Here is a 27,237-nt window from a genome sequence, read left to right on the forward strand (position 1 = left end):
CCAAGAGGCCATATGGACAAGCTGTGGATGTCTGGGTGGGGAAGCTGTGTCCAAGACAAGGCACAGGTTTTTTGTTTGTTTTGTGACAGAGTCTCGCTCTGTCGCCCAGGCTGGAATGCATTGGTGTGATCTCGGCTCACTGCAACCTCTGCGTCCCAGGTTCAAGTGATTCTCGTGCCTCAGCCTCCCAAGTAGCTGGGATTACAGGCATCCGCCACCACGCCCGGCTAATTTTTTGTATTTTTAGTAGAGACGGGGTTTCACCATGTTGGTCAGGCTGGTCTCAAACTTCTGACCTCAAGTAATCCGACCACCTCGGCCTCCCAAAGTGCTGGGAGTACAGGCAGGAGCCACTGCACCTGGTGACAAAGTGTAGATTTTGAGATGAAGACTCAGCCAGTTTGGGACACACCAGATAAGAGACCCAAAGAGGCATCCAGGAAGCCAGGGACGTTCCCTCACCACCCACCCGAGCTGTTAGCTGCAGTGACAGGGAAGTGTGAGGTGGGGAGGCAAGAGATGCAGAAATGACAGGAGGTGACAGTGGGAGAAAGAGAGGCAATGACAGAGGAGTGTGAGAGGTATGGAGTCTGGTTCTGCCACTGATGGCTGTCGCCCTGTTTCCCCATCTATGATGTGGCGGGGTTGGGGGTTCAACCCACACTGGGCTAAAGCCGCTTGTCTCCCTAGGCACGTTCCCAGGCTCACAGCCCCAGGCACCTGCCAGCCCCGTTCTGCCAGCCAGGCCACCCCCACCACCCCCGCCCCGCCGACCCAGCACACCTAGGCAGGGCCCTGTGGGGAGCGGGCGCCGGGAGTGCTACTTTGACACGGCGGCCCCGGATGCATGTGACAACATCCTGGCTCGGAATGTGACGTGGCAGGAGTGCTGCTGTACTGTGGGTGAGGGCTGGGGCAACGGCTGCCGCATCCAGCAGTGCCCAGGCACCGAGACAGGTGGGCATGGGCTGATGGGGACACAGGGTTGAGGGCTTGGGTGGAAATACTGGGTGGGGTGTGGGCCTGGGACAGGGGACACGTTTGGATAGGGCGTTGAGGTACTAGTACTGTCAGGGCAAGGGCGAGCTGCCAGATAGGTGGGCATGGGTGGGCATGAGGCTGAGGGGTGGGCATGAGGCTGAGTGGTGGGCATTAACAGGCACAGGGCCAGAGTGACTTGTGACAAGTGGGCACGAGCAGGGTGGGGCTGGGGCTGGGGCTCTGGTGTCCTGGCTCAGGCTTGTCTCTGTGTGTAGCTGAGTACCAGTCATTGTGCCCTCACGGCCGGGGCTACCTGGCGCCCAGCGGAGACCCGAGCCTCCGGAGAGGTGAGGCCAGCCTTTGACCCTCCACCCTACTCAGCTCTCAGGCCCAGCTCTGTCTCTCACCCTTTGTTTCTCTGTATCTGTCTCCCCAACCCCACCCGTCCTCTGTCTCTTTTCTTTTTTTTTCTTTACCTTTTTTTTTTTTTTTTTTTTAGAGTTTTGCTCTTGTCACCCAGGCTGGAGAGCAATGGCGAGATCTTGGCTCACTACAACCTTTGTCTCCTGGGTTCAAGCGATTCTCCTGCCTCAGCCTCTGGTGTAGCTGGAACTACAGACACGAACCACCATGCCTGGCTAATTTTTTTGTATTTTTGGTAGAGACAGGGTTTCACCATGTTGGCCAGACTGGTCTCAAACTCCTGACCTCAGGTGATCTGCCTGTCTTGGCCTCCTGAAATGCTGGGATTACAGGCATGAGCCACCACTCCTGGCCTGTCCATCTCTCTTTCCCCGTCTCTACTTCTTGGTCTCTATCACCACCTCTATCTCTGTCTTCCCTGGTCATGCCCTCACACACTCCACCCATCCAGCCCACCCCCATCTCTCTGCTTTTCCCACAGATGTGGACGAATGTCAGCTCTTCCGAGACCAGGTGTGCAAGAGTGGCGTGTGTGTGAACACGGCCCCGGGCTACTCGTGCTATTGCAGCAACGGCTACTACTACCACACACAGCGGCTGGAGTGCATTGGTACAAGCCCCACCTCCCCCAACCCCTGGCAACTCTCTCCAACCCCTAGCCATGCCAGCTCCTCTCTGGAATGTGGCCACCCCCAGCGGGAGTCTTTCCTGGAGTCTAGACTCCATCCATCACACTGCGAATGTGCTGGGAAGAGAAATGGGAAAGGGTAGGGGGAGTTGAAGGGGATGCCTGTTAACCATCCTCTCCCTAGATAATGACGAGTGCGCCGATGAGGAGCCGGCCTGTGAGGGCGGCCGCTGCGTCAACACTGTGGGCTCTTACCACTGCACCTGCGAGCCCCCACTGGTGCTGGATGGCTCGCAGCGCCGCTGCGTCTCCAACGAGAGCCAGAGCCTCGGTAACCCTGCCCCCAAATCCGCTATGCCCCTCCCACGCCATCCAGGCCCTCCTTCCCTCGGCTCAGCCTCACACCCGCACCCGGGCCACACTTTTGCGACAGCCACGCCCTTCAAAGGCCACGCCCCATGCTCCTGGCTCGGCCACGCCCCACTGAGCCCCAACTCAGTCTCTGTCCCAGTGCATGTTGCCTCTTGGACTCCAGCTTCCTTTCTGCACACTGGGTGAATAGCCCCTACCTTATAGGGTGGCTGTGAGAAGTTTTCTTTTTTTTTTGAGACGGAGTTTCGCTCTTGTTGCCCAGGCTGGAGTGCAATGGCGCCATCTCAGCTCACCGTAGCCTCCGCCTCCGGGGTTCAAGCGATTCTCCTGCCTCAGCCTCACGAGTGGCTGCGATTACAGGCATGTGCCACCACATCCAGCTAATTTTGTATTTTTTTCTTTAGTAGAGACAGAGTTTCTCCGGGTTGGTCAGGCCAGTCTCGAACTCCTGACCTCAGGTGATCCATCTGCCTCGGCCTCCCAAAGTGCTGGGATTACAGGCGTGAGCCACCACGCCTGGCTGAGGAATTTTATTTTTATTTTTTCAAATGTTATTTATTTTTTACTGAGTGCCACATGAGTGCTACCTGTTATTATTTCTCTGCATCTCTAGGTCTCTGTCTCTTTCCAGGTGTTTGTAGATTTCTGTCTTTCGTGTTTTCTCTGAATTTCTGACACCCTCTGGATCTTTGTTTTCAGGTCTCTTTCTCCTGCTTGTGTATCTTTGTTTTCCTGTTTTGAGTCTTTGACACTCTGGATGTGTTTCTCTCTCTCTCTCTCGGTCTTTTTTCTCCCTTTTTGTTTCTGACTCTTTTCCTATCTCTAGATCTCTGACAGTTTCTCCTGAAGCTCTGTCTCTTGAACACTGTCTTTGTTGTTTTCATTTTTGAGACAAGATCTCGCTCTGTCGCCCAAGCTGGAGTACAGTGGCATGATCACAGCTCACTGCAGCTTCGACCTCTCATGCCCAAATGATCCTCCCACCTCAGCCTTGTGGTAGCTGGGACTGCAGGAGCCCGCCACCACGCCTGGCTAATTTTTGTTTGATTTTTTTTTTTTTTTGTAAAGATGGATTTTTGCTGTGTTGCCCAGGCTGGTCTTGAACTCCTGAGCTCAAGCAATGCCCCCACCTCAGCCTCCCAAAGTGGATTACAGGCTCCAACACTCTCTATGCATCTTGCCACCTCTCTTTTTGCCCACTGTCCCAACCACTCTTCTTTCATTTCCTGTGCCTTCAGCACTAGCCCCCATACACTGAGATGTCAGACAATGCTCAGAGAAGCAAAGCAACTGCCTCGAGGTCACACAGCTCTCTGGAAGCCAGACTTGGGTAGACCCCTCTCAGGCCCTACCTCCTAGTCATTGGACCCCCTTCTTCTGCCCTCTCCTCTTATATGACAGTCTCCTTGTTCCTCAATCCAGACCCCTGGAGCGACCTCAGAGAACTTCCGGAGTTAGATCACAGCTGATGAGAAGGATTTGTTGATAGGCAGAGGGTGACTGGACTGCTCAGCAGGGGAAGGGCCCAGCCCCTGGGAGGACCCGAATGCCAGGCCCAGTCTGACACATGCTGTCTCCACCTGCAGATGACAATCTGGGAGTGTGCTGGCAGGAAGTTGGGGCTGACCTCGTGTGCAGTCACCCTCGGCTGGACCGTCAGGCCACCTACACAGAGTGCTGCTGCCTGTATGGAGAGGCCTGGGGCATGGACTGTGCCCTCTGCCCTGCCCAGGACTCAGGTGCTGGCACTGGCCTAAGCTGAACTCTGAGGCCTTGCCCCATGGGCTTCAAATCTAGGCCCTCAGATCCCCAGTCTCAGAACCCCCAGACTCTACCCAAACTCTGTCCCCTAGACCAACCCCCAAGTCGCAGCCCATCCCAAAATCTTGGTCCCCGAGTCACATTCCAAAGACTTCCAAATCTCAGCCACAGACATCCCAAGGCCTGACCCAGCAGATCCCATGGTACCAGCCCCGCAGGCCCCTGAGGTCTGGTCTGTCATACCCTCCGCTCCTGGTCTGTAGAACCACAAGACACAGCCTATGAGATGTCCTCCCCTAAATCCTGGGCCCTTAGACCTGAAATACCAGTTGTTCAGACCTCACCATCCTGGCCCCAGACCCCGTGGTCACAGCCCCACAGAACTCCAATCCCATTGCCTTGGACACCACATCCGGGTGCCTAAGACCCCAACATACAGCCCCAGAGATTCCCAAGTCTTGGTTCCTACAACCCCTGAGTTCCTCAATCCTCAGCCCTTAGGAGCCCAGTTCCAAAGACCCCAGTCCTGGGTCCCCAGACCTTCAGGTCCTAGTGGCTCAGACCCTCTCCCATGCATCCTGTCCCCTCGGGTCCCCAGCAGCAATTCCTGGGATTCCCTCGTCCTGGTCCACAGAACACCCTCATCTGATTTCTTCAGGTCCCTAGTCCTAGCTCCCATGGGTCCCTCCAATTCTAGCCTCAGACCCTGATTTTTAGCAGGCTTCATTACCCTTGATCTCGGCACGTTGGAATCCCAGTCTTAGCCTTCAGATTCTCAGTGCTGGCTCCAGACACCCCAGGGCCACCCAGGACCCTCCCCATCCACTCCTCTGCCTCCTCTTCCCAAGGAGGGTACATGAGGGGTGGGTGTGGGGGCCAGCGGGGGCTGATTGCCTTGACTTCTGTTCCCAGATGACTTCGAGGCCCTGTGCAATGTGCTACGCCCCCCTGCATATAGCCCCCCGCGACCAGGTGGCTTTGGACTCCCCTACGAGTACGGCCCAGACTTAGGCCCACCTTACCAGGGCCTCCCGTATGGGCCTGAGTTGTACCCGCCACCTGCGCTACCCTACGACCCCTACCCACCGCCACCTGGGCCCTTCGCCCGCCGGGAGGCTCCTTACGGGGCACCCCGCTTCGACATGCCAGACTTTGAGGACGATGGTGGCCCCTATGGCGAATCTGAGGCTCCTGCGCCACCCGGCCCGGGCACCCGCTGGCCCTATCGGTCCCGGGACACCCGCCGCTCCTTCCCAGAGCCCGAGGAGCTTCCTGAAGGTGGAAGTTATGCTGGTGAGCGCTGCCAGCGGATGATGAGACTGAAATGAGGGGTGAGGTGTGCACAGAGAGGGGAGGGAGGGAAACAGAGAAGGTGGGAGGAGAGACGGAACACAGGTGCAACTGGAGAGAGCCACGGAGAGGGACAGAGAAGTGTCTGTAGCCCGGCAAAGAAAGAGAAAGCGGCAGAGGGAAAGCTGGCGAGAGAATGAGGTAAGCTTACTGGCCCCACAGCGCCCGCCGCAGCCCTGGAGCGGGATGGACAGTTTAGAGCAAGAAAGATGGAGCCAAGGACGCGCACCCACCGCGGTGGGTAAGGGACTAAGGCAGGGACTTCAAGTCACAGGGTCCCCGCATTTCCCACAGGTTCCCTGGCTGAGCCCTACGAGGAGCTGGAGGCAGAGGAGTGCGGGATCCTGGACGGCTGCACCAATGGCCGCTGCGTGCGCGTCCCCGAAGGCTTCACCTGCCGCTGCTTCGATGGCTACCGCCTGGACATGACTCGCATGGCCTGCGTTGGTGAGGGCGGGCCCGGGGCCAGCATACGTGGGGAGAGGCAAGGCTTGTCCAGGGAGGGTGGAAGCCCTGAGCAGGGGCTGCTGGTAAGGGACGGGAAACAACCTCACTACAGGGGACGGACCAGCCCAGAAGGGAGGAGTAATTGCAACTGGATGGGGCTTGACTGAAGAAGGCGGAGTCAGGGTGTCAGCAGGACAGGGCTTGACACAGTGCTGGAACTGGGCCTTGAAGCAGGATAGGATAGAATAGTGCTGGTGTGACTTGCAATGCTACCTTGGGCAATTTGCAGGACCGCTTTGGAGAGCTTCAGTCTTCCCACCTGTAAAATGGGAGTATTAATCAAGTCTGCCTAATTTGGATTGTAGTAAAGCCAAGTGATTAAAATCAAGAACTCAGCCAGGTGCGGTGGCTCACGCCTGTAATCCCAGCACTTTGGGAGGCCGAGGCGGGCGGATCAAGAGGTCAGGGGTTTGAGACCAGCCTGGCCGATATGGTGAAACCCAGTCTCTAAAAATACAAAATTAGCCGGGTGTGGTGGTGCATGCCTGTAATCCCAGCTACTTGGGAGGAACCCAGGAGGCAGAGGTTGCGGTGAGCCAAGATCACGCCATTGCACTCCAGCCTGGGCAACAAGAGCGAAACTCCGTCTCAAAAAACAAACAAAAAAACTCAAGGAGGTCACATAGACCTCAGGCCCAGTCCAGCAGCTTGTTGTGTGACGCTGGACAGGTCGCTGCCCTTACCTAATTTTTCTCATCTGAAAAATGGCTATAGTCAAAGATCCCATTTCATAGAATTGTGAATATTATTAACACTGATTTACAATAACATTAAGACCATGTGCAAATGGAGGCACATGTGTAAAACGAATTACAGTACCTACCTAATAGGGATATTAGAACAAAGTTAATACTCGTAATGTGCTTAAAACAATGCATGAACATTTACTGTTGTTGACACCATCATCAGTATTATTTTCTTTTTTTTTATTATTATTTTCTTTTTTTGGAGACGGAGTCTCACTCTGTCGCCTAGGCTGGAGTGCAGTGGCCTGATCTTGGCTTACAACAACCTCCGCCTCCCGGGTTCAAGTGATTCTCGAGCCTCAGCCTCTCAAGTCGCTGGGATTACAGGCACCCGCCACCACGCCTGGCTAATTTTTTTTTTTTGAGACGGAGTCTCGCTCTGTCGCCCAGGCTGGAGTGCAGTGGCGCGATCTCGGCTCACTGCAAGCTCCGCCTCCCGGGTTTACGCCATTCTCCTGCCTCAGCCTCCCGAGTAGCTGGGACTACAGGCGCCCACAACTGCGCCCGGCTAATTTTTTTTTGTATTTTTAGTAGAGATGGGGTTTCACCGTGGTCTCGATCTCCTGACCTTGTGATCCGCCCGCCTCGGCCTCCCAAAGTGCTGGGATTACAGGCGTGAGCCACCGCGCCCGGCCCGCCTGGCTAATTTTTATATTTTTAGTAGAGACGGGGTTTCACCATGTTGGCCAGGTTCGTCTCGAACTCCGGCCTCAAGTGATCTGCCCGCCTCAGCCTCCCAAAGTGCTGGGATTACAGGCATGAACCGTTACGCGCCCGGCCATTATTATTTTCTTAACAAAATCCTAGTGCCGTATGGGCCACCATACCCATCTTACAGAACACGAAACTGAAGCACAGAGAGGTTAAGCCACCTGGCCGGGCTCACACAGCTAGCAGATGGCTGAGGTCAGATTGGACTCCAAACGAGAGGCTCAGCATCTGCTCCTCTGTTCCAAGAGCCTAAGGGGCCGAGGAGGCGAGCTTCTGGGGCCCCAGCCTTCAGCAGGGATCCTTGTCCCCCCTCCACAGACATCAACGAGTGTGATGAGGCCGAGGCTGCCTCCCCGCTGTGCGTCAACGCGCGCTGCCTCAATACGGATGGCTCCTTCCGCTGTATCTGCCGCCCGGGATTCGCACCCACGCACCAGCCGCACCACTGTGCGCCCGCGCGGCCCCGGGCCTAAGCCCTGGCACCCGCTGGCCGCCCATCCGCGCCTACCACACATGGCCCCTGCAGCGCATCCTGCAGCCCCCTTATGCGTATGTGCATGGGGCGGCCCGCTTGGACCTGGAGAAGAGACCTACGGACGCCTGGAAGCTGCGACGCCCTGCACTGCCTCGCCTCCCCCAGCGCTCCCACTGATGCGGTGGTCCCGGGCCTGGCCCAGGGGCCCCTTCACATGCCCTTTCCCTTTTATAAAATTCTCCATTAAAACCCACCTATTTTGTATGTTTTGCCTCCATCTGTCTTTCTGTTTCTCCAAATCTACCTCAGTTTGTGCTTTGAGTCACAAAATGACATTCCCTTCCCTTCTGACCCCTAGTTTCGTCTGTCTCTGCCTCTTGGTCTCTGCCTTCCTTCTCTGTCTCTGTCGTTGTCTCATCTCTGTCTCTTTCTGATTTGTTTTCTCTGCCTAACCTCTACATCCTGTCTTTTCATCTCTGTTTCTGCATGCGTCTTTCTCTTTTTCCTTCTCTTTGTTTTGTTCTGTCTTTAATCTGGAAAGCAATCTTGCCTCTGGATTTTTTTTATTTTTTTATTTTTTATTTATTTATTTATTTTTGAGATGGAGTGTCGCTCTGTCACCCAGGCTGGAGTGCAGTGGTGCCATCTCCATTCACTGCAAACTCTGCCTCCCAGTTTCAAGCGATTCTCCTGCCTTAGCCTCCCAAGCAGCTGGGATTACAGGCGCGCACCACCACACCTGGCTAATTTTTGTATTGTTAGGAGAGACAGGGTTTCACTATGTTGGCCAGGCTGGTCTCAAACTCCTGGCCTCAAGTGATCCACCCACCTTGGCCTCCCAAAGTGCTGGGATTACAGGTGTGAGCCACCACGCCCAGCTTTTATTTTTTAGAGACGAGGTCTCCCTACGTTGCCCAGTCTGGTCTCAAACTCCTGGTCTCAAGTGATCCTGCCACCTCGCCCTCCCAAAGTGCTGAGATTATAAATAGGAGCCACCGTGCCTGGCCTAGAAGTCTTAAGCTATCCTGGAACAAATGGGGCAAGGGCAGGGAGCAGGAGTACCTGGTGGGCCAAACCCAGACCTGAAGCTCCAGCTGGGAGTTGGCTGTGGATGGAGTATGGAGCAGCAGTCCTGGCAGCTGGAGGCGGGAATAAGCTCTGAGTGTGATGGTCGAGGACCCAGCACCGACCTCCTCCATGCGCCCTAACTACTTATTGGCCATGTTCCTAGTCCAGAATCTTCTTCCCTAAAAAACAAGAACATCCTAGATCAGCATAAACTTAGGGCAGGAGTAGGGACCAGGGATCGTGGGTGATCAGCTTAGCACTGGGACAAGCTGGAAAAAAAACAAAAAAACAAAAAAAACTGTACCTCGGTGGGGCGCGATGGCTCATACATGTAATCCCAGCACTTTGGGAGACCGAGGCGGGCGGATCACAAGGTCAAGAGATTCAGACCATCCTGGCCAACATGGTGAAACCCCGTCTCTATTAAAAATACAAAAATTAGCCAGGCGTGGTGGCATGCAATTGTAATCCCAGCTACTAAGGAGGCTGAGACAGGAGAATCACTTGAACCCAGGAGGCAGAGGTTGCAGTGAGCTGAGATGATGCCACTGCACTTCAGCCTGGTGACAGAGCAAGACTGCATCTCAAAACCAACCAACCCCACAAAACTGTACCTGAGTCATTCTTCACCCACCTGTCAATGCATGTGTCCCCAGGGTTTCAAACTCGCATGCTGCAAAGACCAGACCCGGAATGTTAGCAGGAAGCAGGGAAAACTGAAGCACACATTACTCCTAAGTGTGATCTGCCTAAGGCTTAGGTAGACTAGGAAGGGGAATTCTCCCCAGTGTTAATACTGTTTTTGGCCTGGCGGGGTGGCTCACGATTATAATCCCAGCACTTTGGGAGGCCAAGGCAGGATGATCACTTGAGCTCAGGAGTTTGAGAACAGCCTGGGCAACATGGTGAAACCCCATCTCTACTACAAATACAAAAATTAGCAGGGCATGGTGGTGGATGCCTGTAGTCCCTCCTACTCAGGAGGCTGAGGCAGGAGAATCGCTTGAAACCAGGAGCTGGAGGTTGCAGTGAGCCGAGATTGTGCCACTGCACTCCAGCCTGGGTGACAGAGCGAGACTCCGTCTCAGAAAAAAAAAAAAAAAAAAAAGGACTAATATAGTACCCTATGGAGCCTATTTGGCCTGTGAGGCTCCAGTTTTAATCCTCTAGGTACAGCTGAAATTGCATAAATTGCAGATTGGAGGCTGCTTCTTGACCTGATCCCCAGCCCACCCGCTGAGTGTCAGGAGGAGTCCCATTCCCAGAAGCCTCCTGTGCTACATTGGGGAATCATACTAAGAGCGCCTACTCTGCAGGATTGGTGGTGGTAGTCAAATGAATTGTCATATATGTGCTTAGAATGGCATCTGGTACAGAGCAAGGGCCCAGTCATTGTTGGTGTAACCCGGGGCCTCCCAGGACATGCTGAGCCCTGTGGCTGGGCAGATAGTAAGGTCTCATTCTTTTGTCTTTTTCTTTTCTTCTTCCTTTTTATTTATTTTCTTTTTCTTTTTTTTTTTTTTCCTTTTTTTGACATAGGGTCTTTCTCTGTTGCACAGGCTGGAGTGCAGTGGTGCCACCATGGCTCACTGTAGCCTCAACCACCCCAAGCCTCAAGTGATCCTCCCATCTCAGCCTCCCAATTAGCTGGGACTGCAGGCATGTGCCACCATGCTCAGCTAATTTTTTAATTTTAATTTTTTGTAGAAAGGGGACCTTACTGTGTTGGACAGGCTGATCTCAAATTCCTACCAAAGGTGCTGGGATTACAAGTATGACCCACAGCACCCAGTCTGGCTAGGTCTTGTTCTTTACCAATTCTCTCTCCCAGGGTAGAGGAGGCGGCCATACCCCATCCCCTTCAACAGGACAGTGAGAAGCACCTAACACAGGGCCTTGGTGGGGAGGAGTGTCAGACAAGGAGGGCTCAAGGTTCCACAAAGGGGTGACAGTTGCCCAAAACTGCCTGTACCAAAAATTATTGAATTGCACACTACACATGCGTGACTTGTGTGGTATGTGAATCATAACTCAATAAAGCCCTTCTTTAAAATCCCCAACCCTACAGAGGGTTTCAGGAAGTTACCCTCCAGCTGGCACAGGGAACCCGACCCAAACACTAACTCCTCACTCACTCGTTCAACAGATATTTTCCTGCTTTGCAATAAGTGAATTAGAGGACCACAAGCTTTAACCCAGCCTTATGGGGTGGGAGGTAGGGAGGGCTCCTGGAGGAGGACATGTTGGAGCTGAGAGTTGATCACTGTAGGGAAATGAGCAAGATGAAAGTGGTGGAGATGCCTATAATCCCAGCTACTCGGGAGGCTGAGGCAGGAGAATCTCTTGAACTCAGGAGGCGGAGGTTGCAGTGAGCCAAGATTGCACTGCTGCACTCCAGTCTGGGCAACAGAGTGAGACTCTGTTGAAAGAAAGAAAGAAGAAAGAAAGAAAAAGAAACGAAGGAAGGAAGGAAGGAGAAAGAGAAAGAAAGGAAGGAAGGAAGGAGAAAAGGAAGGAAGGAGAAAAGGAAGGAAGGAAGGAGAAAAGGAAGGAAGGAAGGAAGGAAGGAAGGAGAGAGAGAGAAAGAAAGAGAAAGAGGTGGAGAACCATGTTCCAGGTGGAGGGAACAGCACTTCCAAAGGCCTAGAAGTAAGAAAGCAAATATCTGTTAGATGTTTTTCCTTTGGTATGTAAGGCCTGTGTTGGACAACAATGGTGGCCTTCTTGGTGTCTGAGAAATCCCAGGCCCCTGCCTTCATGGGGACACTGACACATCCCCACACGTGACAGCCTGTGCTGTACAGGGGAGCACAGGCAGGGGTCAGGCTGGGGTGGGGGAAGATCAGAGGGCATGGGTGCCCAGAGGAGACACTTGATCCAGTCTGAGAGATGATCAGGGAAGGCTTTCTGGAGAAAGAGACAGAGCTCTGAACAGTCTCTGTTTGGGGGTCTAGACCCCTTTGAGAATCTGTCGAAAGCTCATTCACAGAAGAAAAACTCACACGAACAAAGGTTGCAGGCAATTTCCAAGTATTCTCATCCTCCCTCGGAATCGTCTGTGGGTATCCCATTCCCACCCCCGCCTCCACAACCACCTTGCTGCATAAATGTCCCAGGAATTGCGACAGGGCTGGCCAACAGTGCTGGAAAACTGCAATCGAATTTCAGCATCCCGGGAGTGGGATCTTTCTTCTGAGATCTCACCCGCCGCCGGGCCTGGAGGGTGTGCCCCATGGATCTAAGTGTTATCCTGCCTGCATCCCCTGCGCTAACCCCTAGCCCTGGCGCTGGGGCTTCTGGCACTGGCCGGGACGACGCGTTCTCCTCTGGAATGTTCAGAGGGAGGTAGTCCAGGCGGTCACCGTGCTCTCCAGACAAGCAACGCAGCGCCCCCCGATGGCCGTCGCGCGCCGGCGCAGCCCAAGCCGGCTGCGCCCCTTAGTGGCCGGTGCTCGTAAAGTCTTCAGCGAGCCCTGAGCTCCTTTTGCGAGCCAGCCTTGGTTTTGCAGGCTGGGGTCATTGTCGTTGTCATCGTTGTCATCATCATCATCATCATCATCAATAGCTAATAGACCGGGCGTGGTGGCCAACACCTGAGACCCACACACTTCAGGCCATAAGTTCGAGACCAGCCTGGCCAACATGGTGAAACCCGGTCTCTACAAAACAATACAAAAAATCAACTGGGTGTGGTGGTGGGCACTGTAATCCCAGCTACTCGGGAGGCTGAGGCATGAGAATAGCTTGAACCCGGGAGGCAGAGGTTACAGTGAGCTGAGATTGAACCACTGCACTCCAGCCTGGGTGACGGAGTGAGACTCTGTCTCAAAAAAATAATAATAATAAAAAAATAAAATAAAGCTATGATTGTCCAGGCACAGTGGTTCATGTCTGTAATCCCAGGGCTTTGGGAGGCCAAGGCAGGAGGATCTCATGAGGCCACGAGTTCTAGACTAGCCTGGGCGACATAGCAAGCGTTGTCTCTACAAAACAAAACAAAACGCTATAGGCCGGATGCAGTAGCTCACACCTGTAATCCCACTACTTTGGGAGGCCAAGGCAGGGGGATCACCTGAGGTCAGGAGTTTGAGACCAGCCTGGCCAACATAGTGAAACCCCATCTCTACACTTTGGAAACCACTGCTTTAACTGCCTCTCCCACTGGGAGGAGAGCTGCCTCCTTCACTCTCAGCTCGTGTGGTTCACATGTTGACCCTCCTAGAAGACTCCAGACCTGGCCAATGACAGAATCCCTTCCCTTCAGCCTTTGCCACTGGCTCAGGGACATGCCTGTCCCTGAAGCCAGACTGATGAGCGCTGGCTCTGGGGCTACTGCTCGTTGTTGAAGAAGGGGCTTCCTAGACAGCTGTGCTGAAAGGGCATAGGCCTGGAGCACTAGGGTCTTGCATGGGAGAAGAGCTGGCCTGAAAATGCAGCCAACACGAGGGGAAGCAGGGCTGGGAGAGGAACAGAGAGACTGGTGCCTGGCGCACGTCATCGGCACCTCTGTCTCACCCTTCTCCAGAACATTTCAGGAATGTGACATTTTTTCTTTGCATCTTACACCAAATTTGTCAGCAAATTCTGTCAGCTCTAGTTAGAAAAGGTGTCCCATTCTGTGTTGGAGGAAAAGCGATGCTATGTATCAGGATATTACTGGGTCAGTTGATAGAACTGGAATACACAATCGATTAGAAAAATTCATGTACTAGTATTAAATTTACTAAAATTGATCACTATATTGTGGTCATGTAAAAGAACATCCCTATTCTTTTGTTTTGTTTTGTTCTGTTTTTGAGATAGAGTCTCGCTCTGTCGCCCAGGCTGGAGTGCAGAGTGCAGTTCAGCTCACTGAAATCTTGACTCACGGCAACCTTACCTCCTGAGCAGCCAGGACTACCGGCGTGTGCCACCACACCTGGATAATTTTTGTATTTTTAGTAGAGATGAGGTTTCTTCATGTTGGCCCGGCTGGTCTCAAACTCCTGACCTCAGGTGATTCACCCGCCTTAGTCTCCTGAAGTGCTGGGATTATAGGCGCGAGCCACCGTGCCTGGCCCATTACAGAATCTTTTAGGGGTAGTGTTGTTTGTAAACTTAGCCTTAAATACTTTTTTTAAAAAAATCAGAAAAAGAAAATATACCCACGTAACAGAGAAGAGAGAAAGCGATGAAGGAAATAAGGTAGAAATGTTACCAATCCACGAACCCAAGTATGAAATACAGGAGAGTTCTTTGTCCTATTATTTGTCTTGCAATTTTTTGGTAAATTTGAAATTATTTTTTTTTTTTTATTTTTTTTTTTTGAGACGGAGTCTCGCTCTGTCGCCCAGGCTGGAGTGCAGTGGCCGGATCTCGGCTCACTGCAAGCTCCGCCTCCCGGGTTTACGCCATTCTCCTGCCTCAGCCTCCCGAGTAGCTGGGACTACAGGCGCCCCCCACCTCGCCCAGCTAGTTTTTTTGTATTTTTTAGTAGAGACAGGGTTTCACCGTGTTAGCCAGGATGATCTGAAATTATTTCTAAAGGAAAACTTAAAACACTTCCTAAAAATGAGAGATCTAAAATCTTAGGCCAGGCACGGTGGCTCACACCTGTAATCCCAGCACTTTGGGAGGCTGAGGCAGGTGGATCACCTGAGGTCAGGAGTTGGAGACCAGCCCGGCCAACGTGGTGAAAACCTGTCTCTGCTAAAAATACAAAAATTAGCCGGGCATGGTGGGAGGTGCCTGTAATCCCAGCTACTCAGGAACAAGAATCGCTTGAACCTGGGAGGCAGAGGTTGCAGTGAGCCAAGATGGCGCCACTGCACTCCACCCTGGGTAATAGAGCAAGACTCCAACTCAAAAATAATATAAAATAAAATAAAATCTTCGACAACACTATCATTATAAGTAGGATTAGGGAGATCAAAGGCAACATGCTCTGTGCTGCAGGTACTATTCGGTATGATGTGGAAAATATTAGATTGTAGACTTGATTTTTTTTTTTTTTTTTTTTTTTTTTTGAGCAGAGTGTTGCTCTGTCGCCCAGGCTGGAGTGCAATGGTGCGATCTTGGCTCACTGTAACCGCTGCCTCCCGGGTTCAAGCGATTCTTCTGCCTCAGCCTCCCGAGTAGCTGGGACTACAGGTGCGCGCCACCACACCTGGCTAATTTTTGTATTTTTAGTAGAGACGGGATTTCACCATATTGGCCAGGCTGGTCTAGAACTCCTGACCTCATGATCTGCCCTCCTTAGCCTCCTAAAGTGCTGAGATAACAGGCGTGAGCCACCGTGCCTAGCCTAGACTTGATTTTTTAAAAATAGTTTTCCTCCAATAGAAATAGACCTGATTTTTAAAAATGTGCATGGTCAGGCACAGTAACTCATGCCTATAATCCCAGGGCTTTGGGAGGCCAATGTGGGACAATCACCTGAGCCCAGGAGTTGGAGATCAACCTGGACAACATAGCAAAACCCTGTCTCTACAGAAATAATATTAGGTGGGTGTGGTCATGTACCCCTGTAGTACCAGCTACACAGGAGGTTGAGACAGGGGATCCATTGAGACCAGGAGTTCCAGGCTGCAATGAGCTAAGATCACTGCACTGCAGCCTGGGCAACAGAGCGAGACCCTGCCTCAAAAAACAAACGAACAAGCAAACAAACAAAAAAAGCATGGTAAAATTTCAAAGATTGCTACTAAAAGAAGGCCGGGTACGGTGGCTCAAGCCTGTAGTCCCAGCACTTTGGGAGGCCAAGACGGGCGGATCACTAGGTCAGGAGATCAAGACCATCCTGGCTAACACGGTGAAACCCCGTCTCTACTAAAAAAAAAAAACAAAAAACTAGCCGGGCGAGGTGGCGGGCGCCTGTAGTCCCAGCTACTCCGGAGGCTGAGGCAGGAGAATGGCGTAAACCCGAGAGGCGGAGCTTGCAGTGAGCTGAGATCCGGCCACTGCACTCCAGCCTGGGCAACAGAGCCAGACTCAGTCTCAAAAAAAAAAAAGAATAGAAATGGTGCATAGATTCCAAACTAGTAGAGGGAAAATAAAGAATAAGAAAACATAAGACAAAACTAAACAAAAAAATGCAGCCAATTCAAAGAAGCTTAAATGAGCATGGAAAAAAAAATAAACGCAGAAAAATGAGGGACACTAAAGTCACAAAGCAAAATGGTAGAAGTAAACAAAATACATCACTAATCACACACACAAAAAATGTATTCAGGACCAGGTATGGTGGCTCACACCTGTAATCCCAGCACTTTGGGAGGCTGAGGCGGGCGGATCCCTTGAGGCCACGAGTTTGAGACTAGCCTGGTCAATATGGTGAAACCCATCTCTACTAAAAATACACATACAAAAAAACAAGAAGTTAGCCAGGCATCGAGGCGCACTCCCGTAATCCCAGCTACACGGGAGGCTGAGGCAGGAGATTGCTTGAACCCAGAAAGCGGAGGTTACAGTGAGCTGAGATTGCGCCACTGCACTCCAGCCTGGGCGACAGAGTGAGACTTCATTGGAAAAACAAACAAAGAAAAAATGTATTCAGAGGCCAAATACTTCTTACCACCTCCACAGCTGCTACCCATATCTCACCCTCCTTCTTAGGGTTTGGAGTTCCTACTCCTGTCCCCACAATCTCTCCCTGTCATGCAGCTAGAGGGACTCTGACTACCCACGTCAAATCAAGTCCCTCTGCTGCTCGAAACCTTCCTGTGGCTCCATCTCACTCGAAGATATTTTTGCTCATTTGTTTTGTTGTTGTTGTTGTTGTTGCTGTTATTGTTGAGACAGGATCTCACTCTGTTGCCCAGGCTGGAGTGCAATGGTGCAAATCACGACTCACTGTAGCCTAGACCTCCTCGGCTCAAGCCATCCTCCAGGCTCAGCCTCCTGAGCTGCTGGGACCTCAGGCACACACTACAACAACCCAGCCAAGTTTTTGATAGAGACGGGGTCTCCTTTGTTGCCCAAGCTGGTCTTGAACTCCTGGGCTCAACTTATCTACCCACCTCGGCCTCCCAAAGTGCTGGGATTCCAGGTCTGAGCCACTGTGTTCTGCCAATCTCATTCAAAGTAAGAGCCAAAGTCCTCACTGTGGTCCTGCAGACTCTGCACCATCTGCTTCTTGTTTCCTCTCTGACCTCATCTCCCTTCCACCTCCCACATACTCCTCTGCAGCCACACAGATCTCCTTGTTGTTTCTCTAAGATCCAGACACGTTCCCACCCCAGGACCTTGGCACTGGCTGTTCCCTCTGCCTAGAGGTCTCTTTTCCACTAGGCTCAGTCTCTCTAATTTTTTTTTTTTAATTTGAGATGGAGTTTTGTCGCTCTTGTTGCCCAGACTGGAGTGCAGTGGCACAATCTCGGCTCACTGCAACCTCCGCCTCTCGGGTTCAGGCAATTCTCCTGCCTCAGCCTCCCAAGTAGCTGGGACTACAGGCACCCACCACCACTCCCAGCTAATTTTTGTATTATTAGTAGAGATGGGGTTTCACCATGTTGGCCAGGCTGGTCTCGAACTCCTGACCTCAAGTGATCCATCTACCTCAGCCTCCCAAAGTGGTGGGATTACAGGTGTGAGCCACTGCACCCGGCCCCACTTGGCTCAGGCCCTTACCACCGGCAGGAGAATGGATAAACTGATCCCACAGTGACCCTGTGTGCTGCAAAGAGAATAACCTACAACTACACACGACAACCAGGATGAATTTTTTTCACGGTGCTGAGTGAAAAAAGCCAGATGCTAAAAAGAACATGTTTTCAGATTGCATTTACACGAATTCAAAACAGGCACAACCAATCTATGCCGTCAGAAGTCAGGGTGATAATGACCTTGGAGGGAGGGCAGGTGATAAGGGAACGTCGAGGGGGCTTCTGGGGGCCTGGAGATACTGCTTCTTGGGTTGGGGGCTGGTGACACAGGTGTGTTCAATCGGTGATGATTCCTCCAGCGGTTATACTTATGGTTTGTACTTTCCTGAATGTGGGTCTACTTCAATAAACCACTGCCGAAAACAAACAAGGAGCTGCACCCACACCCAGTGTCTCCTCCACCCAGTTTAAGCAACAGGACAGTCTCAGCCCCCCGGAGTCCCTCTTTCCCAATGCAATGGGCTTTTATATCTTCAAGGGGCCTGGCTCTGCCACCTTGGTTCCTTTCCCCAGCTTGCTATGCATGTCACCCCACGCATGTTCCAGGCAGCTCCACAGAGGTCCCCAGAGAGAAGGCAGGCTGTGGGCGGGAGGAAGGGCAGGGGTGGGGGACGTAGCTTCCCAGTGGAGCCCGGGCAGGGGAGGAAACATTTCTGCAACAACCCACACCAAGTCCTGACTTCCGGGGGAGCTTTGCAGGGTGAACTCTAAGTGCCCAGGGCCCCGTGTGAAGGGGTCAACTGTGTCCCGCTCTGTGTCTGTCTCTCTGTCTGTCTCTCTTCCTGTTTCCCTCCCTCCCTCCCAATCTCTTTCTCCTCAAGATGAAAAAACTCACAATTATCTACATAACAATTTTATATCAGACTGTAACCCAAAAACCCAAGTTCCAACTTTGAATTTTTCAATAAACTTTGAATAAATAGTAGTGCTATTTTTCTTTCTTTCTTTCTTTTTGGTACTGTAATGTTTACTTTTAAATTTAATTTTTACTGGCACGACTTTACATATATGAGGTTCAAGAAAAGAAAATCTCCACTGTTTACATTTCTTTTCTGGCTATTAATATTGTTCATTTCATTCCGTGATTATTACTGGAAATAATTTTGTCCTATGGGGAAGGGAGGCGCTTGGCAGGCCTCGAGTTATTCTTTGAGACATGGGGGGCTGTGGTCAGATATAGAAAGTGCTTGTGGGTGGCTGGGTGGGAGTGGGTCAAGGGAGACATAAGGGCAGGCTGGAGTCCAGGGAGGAGGCCGGCCCGGCAGGCACCCCGGCAGCGGAGATGGGCAGGGCCGTGGAGAGTCCAGGAGGGGCAGGCCCTGGGGACTGTGGGTTGGGGAAGGAGATTATTTTATTTTTTCTTTTTTGAGACAGAATCTCATTCTGTCTCCAAGACTGTAGTGCAGTGGCACGATCTCTGCTCACTGCAACCTCCGCCTCTTGGGTTCGAGGGATTTTCCTTCATCAGCCTCCCAAGTAGCTGGGATTATAGGCGCACACCACCACACCTGGCTAATTTTTAATATTTTTGGTAGAGACAGGGTTTCACCATGTTGGCCAGACTGGTCTCATCCTCCTGACCTCAAGTGATCCACCTGCCCCAGCCTCCCAAAATGCTGGAATTACAGGCGTGAGCCACCATGCCTGGCCTAATTTTTTCGTATTTTTAGGAGAGACAGGGTTTTGCCATGTTGGCCAGGCTAGTCTTGAACTCCTGGCCTCAAGTGATCCGCACACCTCAACCTCCCAAAGTGCTGGGATTACAGGTGTGAGCCACCGTGCCCCGCCAAGGGAAGGGGAGAATGTGAGTGCTATTGAAGGTAGAAAACACAGAGCATAGGCTGGGTATGGTGGCTCACACCTCTAATCCCAGCACTTTGGAAGGCCAAAGTGGGAGGATGGCTTAAGCCATTCGAGATCAACCTGGGCAACATAGTGAGACCCCTGTCTCTACAAAAAATAATAAAATTAGCCAGGCATTGTGGCACCCACCTGTACTCCCAAGGCTACTTGGGAGGCTGAGGTGGGAGGATCACTGGAGCCCAGGAGATCTGTGGTGAGCCGTGATCATGCTACTGCACTCCAGCCTGGGCAACAGAGTAAGACCCTGTCTCCAAAAATAAAAAATAATTTAAAATAAAGCACGGAACACAGTGTCAGGTTGTCTGTGGGGGAGCAGTGGGCAGGTGACCAGGAGGGCTGGCTGCTCTGTGTAGGGCTAGTGCCTGGGTCGGGATGACTCAGCCTCAGAGGCTGTAAATAAAGAAGAAAGAGGGCCGGGCAAGGTGGTTCACGCCTGTGATCCCAGAGCTTTGGGAGGCTGAGGTGGACGAATCACCTGAGGTCAGGAGTTCGAGGCCAGTCTGACCAACATAGAGAAATCCCATCTCTGCTAAAAATACAAAATTAGTCGGGTGTGGTGGTGCATGCCTGTAATTCCAGCTACTCGGGAGGCTGAGGCAGGAGAGTCGCTTGAACTCGGAAGGAGGAGATTTGGAGTAAGCCAAGATCGCACCACTGCACTCTAGCCTGAACAAAACTCGGTCTCAAAAAAAGAAAAAAAAAAAGAAGAAAGAGCGAGCTACCACGGTTGAGAGCTTCCTGGATGCCTTTGTTAACTCTTGGGGTTCTCACAGCACCCACTTTACAGATGGGGAAACTGAGGCTCAGAGAGAGGAAGGCCCAAGTGGAAGAGCAGGCCTGGAGTCCCGGTCTCCTCCTGCCTAATCCTGGGCTTTTGCTGGTAGACTCCTCCCCAATCTTGAATAACCCCAGGCCTTAAACAACCTCCCACGATTGCTTTTCCTCCCATTGGAACAATAAATGCAGAGATATAAAAACCAACTATGCTTGTCTACAAAGCCCAAGAGAATTTTTGAGGTAATAAAACTGTCATGAATCCATACCGTGGTGATTAGATGACTTACGAATTTGTCAAAACTCAGAATTGAGCTGGACGAAATGATTCCTGCCTGTAATCCCAGCACTCTGGGAGACCGTGGCAGGATGATCGCTTGAGGCCAGGAGTTCAGGACCAGCCTGGCCAACATGGTGAAACCCTGTCTCTACTAAAAATACAAAAATTAGCTGCGTGTGGTGGCACATGCCTGTAATCCCAGCTATTTCAGTAGCTAAGGCAGGAAAATCGTTTGAACCCAGGAGGCGGAGGTTGCAGTAAGACGAGATCATGCCACTGTACTCCAGACTCTGTCTCAAAAACCAAAATCAAAACCACACACACAAAAAAAAACCTTAAGAATCAGGCTTATACACGAGCGCACACACACTCACCCATAAATTTTACTGCTTGTAGAAAAGAAGAAAGTTCAAAACCAAATACAATGAATGTACTTTCTCTGGATTCCAATTCACACCAAACAACTGTAAAAATTTGTTTTTGAGACAATTAGGGAAATTTGAACACAAACTGGCTTTTAGGAGATATGAAGGAATTTCTGTTATGTTAGACTTGATAATGGCATTGTGGTTGGATAACGCCCACATACCATGCCTTGGCTGGGTGTGGTGACTCACACCTGTAATCCCAGCATTTTGGGAGGCCTAGGTAGGAGGATTGCTTGAGCTCAAGAGTTTGAGACCAACCTAAGCAACACAGTGAGACCTCATCTCTACACAACATTTTAAAAAAACATTAGCCAAGTGTGGTGGGGTGGGCCTGTAATCTCAGCTACTCAGGAGGCTGAGGTGGGAGGATTACTTGAACCCAGGAGTTTGAGGTTGCAGAGAGCTGAGATTGTGTCATTGCACTCTAGTCTGGACGACAGAGCAAGACCCTGTCCAAAAAATAAAGAAAGAAAAGAGGCCGGGCGCGGTGGCTCAAGCCTGTAATCCCAGCACTTTGGGAGGCCGAGACGGGCGGATCACGAGGTTAGGAGATCGAGACCATCCTGGAGAACACGGTGAAACCCCGTCTCTACTAAAAAAAATACAAAAAACTAGCCGGGCGTGGTGGCGGCGCCTAGCCTATAGTCCCAGCTACTCGGGAGGCTGAGTCAGGAGAATGGCGGGAACCCGGGGGGCGGAGCTTGCAGTGAGCTGAGATCTGGCCACTGCACTCCAGCCCGGGCGACAGAGCCAGACTCCGTCTCAAAAAAAAAAAAAAAAAAAAAAAAGAAAAGAAAATGTACCCTATTCTTCTTTTCAAGATGCTCATTGAAGTATTTACCAATGAAACAACATAATTCCTATCACCTGTAATTAAAAAAAATTTTTATTAATTTTTTAGAGATGGGGTCTCATTCTGTTGCTCAGGCTGGAGTGCAGTGGCATGATCATAGCTCACTATAACCTCAAACTCCTGGACTCAAGTGATCCTCCTGCCTCAGTCTCCCAAAAAGCTGGGATTACAGGCACTGGCCACCATGCTTGGCTAATGTTTTTAAAATTTTTTTTTTGTAGAGACAAGACTATATTGAACAGGCTGGTCTCAAACTCCTGGCCTCAAGTGATCCTCCCAACTCGGCCTCCCAAAGTGCGGGAATTACAGGCGTGAGTCACCATGCCCAGGCTGCAGTGCAGTGGCGTGATCTCGGCTCACCACAAGCTATGCGTCCTGGATTCACGCCATTCTCCTGCCTCAGCCTCCCAAAGTGCTGGGATTACAGACATGAACCACCGCACCCGGCCCTGCCTGGCCTATTTTTCATTTTTTTTTTTTTTTTTTTACAGATAGGGTCTCACTATGCTGCCCAGACTGGTCTCAAACTCCTGGGCTCAAGTGATCCTTCTGCCTCAGCCTCCTGAGTAGCTGGGACTACAGCGTGTGATTTTTTTTCAAGTATTCAGAAAAATGGGGAGGAGAAAGAAGATGCAATGGCAAAATATTGATGATTCTTTTTTTTTTTTTTTTTTTTTTTTTTTTTTTTTTGAGACAGAGTCTCGCTTAGTCGCCCAGGCTGGAGTGCAATGGCGCCATCTCGGCTCACTGCAAGCTCCGCCTCCCGGGTTCACGCCATTCTCCTGCCTCAGCCTCCCGAGCAGCTGGGACTACAGGCGCCCGCCGCCTCGCCCGGCTAATTTTTTGTATTTTTAGTAGAGACGGGGTTTCACCGTGCCAGCCAGGATGGTCTCGATCTCCTGACCTCGTGATCCGCCCGCCTCGGCCTCCCAAAGTGCTGAGATTACAGGCGTGAGCCACCGCGCCCGGCAATATTGATGATTCTTGAACCTGGGTGATGAGTATATGTAAGCTTATTGTCTCTCGACTTTTTGTGTCTGTTTGAAAATTGTCATGATATAAGAGTTTAAAAATTGAAAACAAAATTTATAAAAGAAGCGTTTGGGCTGGGTGCAGAGGCTCACGCCTATAATCCCAGCACTTTGGGAGGCCGAGGCAGGTGGATCACCTGAGGTCAGAAGTTCAAGATCAGCCTGGCCAGCATGAAGAAACACTGTCTCTACCAAAAATACAATAATTAGGCCAGGTGTGGTGGCTCACGCCTGTAATCCCGGCTTTGGGAGGCCGAGGTGGGTGTATCACGAGGTCAGGAGTTCAAGACCAGCCTGGCCAAGGTGGTGAAACCCTGTCTCTACTAAAAATATGAAAATTAGCCGGGCGCGGTAGTGGGCGCCTGTAAATTCCAGCAACTCAGGAGGCTGAGGCAGAGAATTGCTTGAACCCGGGAGGCGGAGGTTGCAGTGAGCCGAGATCCCGAGATCGCGCCACTGCACTCTGGCCTGGGGGATAGAGCGAGGCTCTGTCTCAAAAAAAAAAAAAAAAAAAAAAAAAGAGGAGAGTTTGGTGTTCATTAAGCAACATTTGGACTGTGGAAAACGAGCAAGGCAAAGACGCCCCTCCCATCCCTAAGTCCTGTACTACTATTGGTTGTTGACATTTTGATATATTTCCTTTCAGTCTTCTCTATTCTATGTGAGCTTTTTAAATGCGTGTGTGTGTGCACGTGTGTGTTTTACATAACTGTGTGAGCAAATTGTTTATACAGCCCTGTTTTTTCCCCTCTTAAAATGTAAGCTGTTCCCCTGTTAAAACATCTTTGGATAAACACAATCTCTAATGTTTGCACTATGTTTATTCAAAAGGGCAGCATTGCCAGAGGTTGAAGCTGTTTCCAATTTCCTCCCATTATAAATAATGCCCCCATGGACCTCCTTGTGTGTCCCAGAGGAGGGATTCTTGGGCCAAAGGGTGCGGACCCTTTGGCAGAGCTCATGGTCAAAAACCTCGGCAGAGTTTCAGCCTGACCCGAAGCTAAGATGACCTCATACGGTTAAAGCGAGATTGGACTGCTATTTATTTCCTAAACGTTTGATTCATGACTCAAGCTTGTCAGGGGATCTGTTTTTTTTTTTTTTTCCTTCTTCTATATATGCTCAGTTGCAAGAAACAGAAATCCATTCACACTAGCTCACGTCTAAAGGGAGTTGTACTGAGGCAGGGTAATCGGTTGAACCCGGGAGGGGAAGGTTGCAGTGAGCCGATATCGCACCACTGCACTCCAGCCTGGGCGACAGTGAGAGACTCTGTCTCAAAAACGAACAAACAAACAAACAAAAAAAGGCGGGGTGTTGTATCCATCAGCAAGCAAAGCTCATATTCAGCTTGGACAAGCTGTCTGCGGGGAATGTTGTTGGGGTATATCTAGGTTATGTTGATTGTTGAAATATTGAATTATTTCCCTGTTGATTGGTAAATCATGCTCTCAAGTCGCTCCAATGACGTACCCCACCATGGCCACTCCAGCTGCCCTGGTCCCTCTCCCAGGACTTCCCAGACCGCTCCACAATGCAGGAAGTAAAAGGTCAATATCGGGCACTGAAGTGAACCATGCTTCTCGGTCAGTGCCCAAAGTATTGGTTGTGAAATTCATTTTTTCTTTTCTTTTTTTTTTTTTTTTTTTTTTTTGGAGACAAAGTCTCACTATGTTGCCTAAGCAAGTCTTGAACTCCTGAACTCAAGCGATCCTCCTGCCTTGGCCTCTCAGTGTGTTGGGATTAAGGCGTGAGCCACCGCACCTGGACTGGTTGTAAAATATTTGATGATTCGCCTAGATGCAAGTACCACAACAGCTGACTCAAATGGCTTCAGCTGTAAGGGGAATTTGTGGCTGGAAAATCCACACTTGTGCTGGCTTCAGCCAAAGTTAACACAATGGCTCAGCCGTATCACCAAGGACCCCATTTCTTTCTGCCTTCCTTCTTTTTTACTTTTTATTTTTTTTTGTGATGGAGCCTGGCTCTGTTGCCCAGGCTAGAGTGCAGTGGCACAATCTCAGCTCACTGCAACAGCCTCTAACTCCCTGGAATTCAAGTGATTCTCCCGCTTTAGCCTCCCGAGTAGCTAGGGCTATAGGCATGTGCCACCACACCCAGTTAATTTTTGTATTTTTAATAGAGACTGGGTTTTACCATGTTGGCCAGGCTGGTCTTGAACTCCTGACCTCAAGTGATCTGCCTGCCTTGGCCTCCCAAAGTGCTGGGATTAAATGCGTGAGCCACCATTCCCGCGGGACCCCATTTCTTTTTACCTCTCTGCTTTATCTTTTCCAGTGGAAGTTCCCAAGATGGTTGCCTCCAGCCTCTGGCCACAGGGAACCTCCTTCATACCCCACAAGCAAAGGAGAGCACCTTTGGCTCAGATTTCCTGCCAAAGAAATGAGGCTAACTCTGATTGGGCCAACCGAGGGCACGTGTTCATGCAAGAGCCAATCACTGTGATCTGAGGGACAGACGGAAAAACCATAATGGCAAGATTGGTTGAGCCAAGCACAGGTTCCTCAACTAGTAAGGTGAGTGGCTCACACTAGGGCTGTGGAAGCCACACCTGGGTTCAATTTCCATTCTAAGCCAATTTCTGGCTTCTCTGCCCTGTTTCCCTTCAGTAACACAGAGATAGTGAAGGCACTCATATGGTAGAGTTCCTGTGAGGATTAAATGAGTTAGTTAATGCAAAGCACTGAGAATGGTGCCGATATACAGAAAGCGTTCAAATGTTAGCTTCTGTTATTGTCATTATATGGTCATTCTCACCTCTCAAGGCTGCTTTTCTTTGCACGCTCCTTATGCTCCACACATTTCCCTCTTTCTAGTTACTATTGCTTGGTAACAAATCACTCCAAAACATGGTGGCCCAAAACAACAACAGTCATCCTATTATTTTTCACTGTGTCTGTGGTCAGAGTTTTGGGAATAACCCAACTGGGCAGTTCTGACTCGGAATTTCATATGGTTGCAGTCACTTGGCAGCTGAAACTGGAACAGGGAAGCAGCTGGGGGTGGGTGGGTGGATCTCTCTCGCTCGCTCGCTCGCTCGCTCGCTCTCTCGCTCTCTCGCTCTCTCGCTCTCTCGCTCTCTCGCTCTCTCTCTCTCTCTCTCTCTCGCTCTCTCTTACCTTCTCCTGGCTCCATGTTGTCTCAGGCCTTCTCCATGTGGTCTCTCCACGGGAGCTGGTTTGGGCTCCCTCACATCATGGCAGCCTCTGGGCAGTTGGACTCACATAGCCGCTTCGGTCTCCAGTACAAGTGTTTTTATGCAAGTGGCAGCCTCGACCAGGTGCGGTTGCTTACGCCTGTAATCCCAGCATTTTGGGAGCTTGAGGCAGGCGGATCACCTGAGTTCGGGAGTTTAAGACCAGCCTGGAAAACATGGTGACATCCCGTCTCTACTAAAAATATAAAAATTAGCCGGGCATGGTAGCGCGAGCCTGCAGTCCCACCTACTCAGGAGGCTGAGGCAGGAGAATCGCTTGAACCTGGGAGGCAGAGGTTGCAGTGAGCCGAGATCATGCCACTACACTTCAGCCTGGGTGACAGAGTGAGACTCCATTGAAACAAGAAGGAAAGAAAGAGAGAGAGAGCGTGCCTTATCTCTTCTGATCTAGCCTTGGAATCATGCAGCATTACTTCTGCCAGATACTCTTGGTTACAAGCAAGTCACAAACTGCCTAGATGTAAGGGGAGCTTACACAAATTCCACTTCCCAATGGAAGGGGTATCACGGTTCTAGAGGAATATATGGGCTGGCGAACATTGTTGCAACCATCTTTGGAAGTTACATCTGGCTTTTCCTGGTACTGATTTAAGACCCACCTCTATACAGCCTGTGCCCAATAACATCCACCTGGGCACAACTCCAACTCCCTGTTCTAAACGGAAATAGTTTATTGAGAAATCTCAATCCCTTTGGATCAAAAACATGACGGTTTCCGTTTGTTTTGCAGTGACTGCTCTCTACCTGCTATCTATTGTTTTCCAAGACTGTGATCCAAAATCACAGCATCCAAGACTGTCTTTTTAAATTTATTTATTGTTTTTGAGACAGGGTCTCACTCTGTCGCCCAGACTGGAGTGCCGTGGTACGATCTCCACTCACTGCAACCTCTGCCTCCCAGGCTCAAGCAATTCTCCTGCCTTAGCCTCCTGGGTAGCTGAGATTACAGGTGCACACCACTACTGCCTGGCTAATTTTTGTATTTTCAATCGAGACGGGGTTTCACCATGTTGGCCAGGCTGGTCTTGAACTCCTGACCTCAAATGATCCACCCACCTCAGCCTCACAAAGTGCTGGGATTACAGGCGTGAGCCGCCGCGCCCAGC

The 27,237-nt window shown here is 51.0% G+C and overlaps 1 protein-coding gene and 1 long non-coding RNA gene across 33 annotated transcripts in view; one reads left to right on the top strand and one right to left on the bottom strand.

The window, feature by feature from the left end:
- The window catches only part of LTBP4 (latent transforming growth factor beta binding protein 4), a 35,553-nt gene extending 27,335 nt beyond the window's left edge, over positions 1-8,218 (top strand). For 21 of the 32 annotated variants that reach the window (XM_077982785.1, XM_077982786.1, XM_015123992.3 and 18 more), the window contains 8 exons: positions 691-957; positions 1,257-1,328; positions 1,886-2,014; positions 2,217-2,363; positions 3,991-4,143; positions 5,078-5,458; positions 5,810-5,962; positions 7,798-8,218. In XM_077982785.1, coding sequence (XP_077838911.1) covers positions 691-957; positions 1,257-1,328; positions 1,886-2,014; positions 2,217-2,363; positions 3,991-4,143; positions 5,078-5,458; positions 5,810-5,962; positions 7,798-7,952 — 1,457 coding nt within the window. In that variant the 3' untranslated portion in view covers positions 7,953-8,218. The remainder of the gene's footprint in view (positions 1-690; positions 958-1,256; positions 1,329-1,885; positions 2,015-2,216; positions 2,364-3,990; positions 4,144-5,077; positions 5,459-5,809; positions 5,963-7,797) is intronic. The other 11 variants (XM_077982803.1, XM_028840205.2, XM_077982788.1 and 8 more) reach the window with 2 other exon arrangements.
- On the bottom strand, positions 225-26,138 carry LOC144337504 (uncharacterized). Its single transcript, XR_013410693.1, has 4 exons — positions 26,034-26,138; positions 9,017-9,201; positions 6,236-6,281; positions 225-359 (listed from the first exon to the last, which is right to left on the bottom strand). It is a non-coding gene; the product is annotated as an uncharacterized LOC144337504 (long non-coding RNA).
- Between the last annotated feature and the right edge of the window lie 1,099 nt (positions 26,139-27,237).

Source organism: Macaca mulatta, chromosome 19 (assembly GCF_049350105.2).
Source record: "Macaca mulatta isolate MMU2019108-1 chromosome 19, T2T-MMU8v2.0, whole genome shotgun sequence".
In the NCBI taxonomy this organism is placed as follows: domain Eukaryota; kingdom Metazoa; phylum Chordata; class Mammalia; order Primates; family Cercopithecidae; genus Macaca; species Macaca mulatta.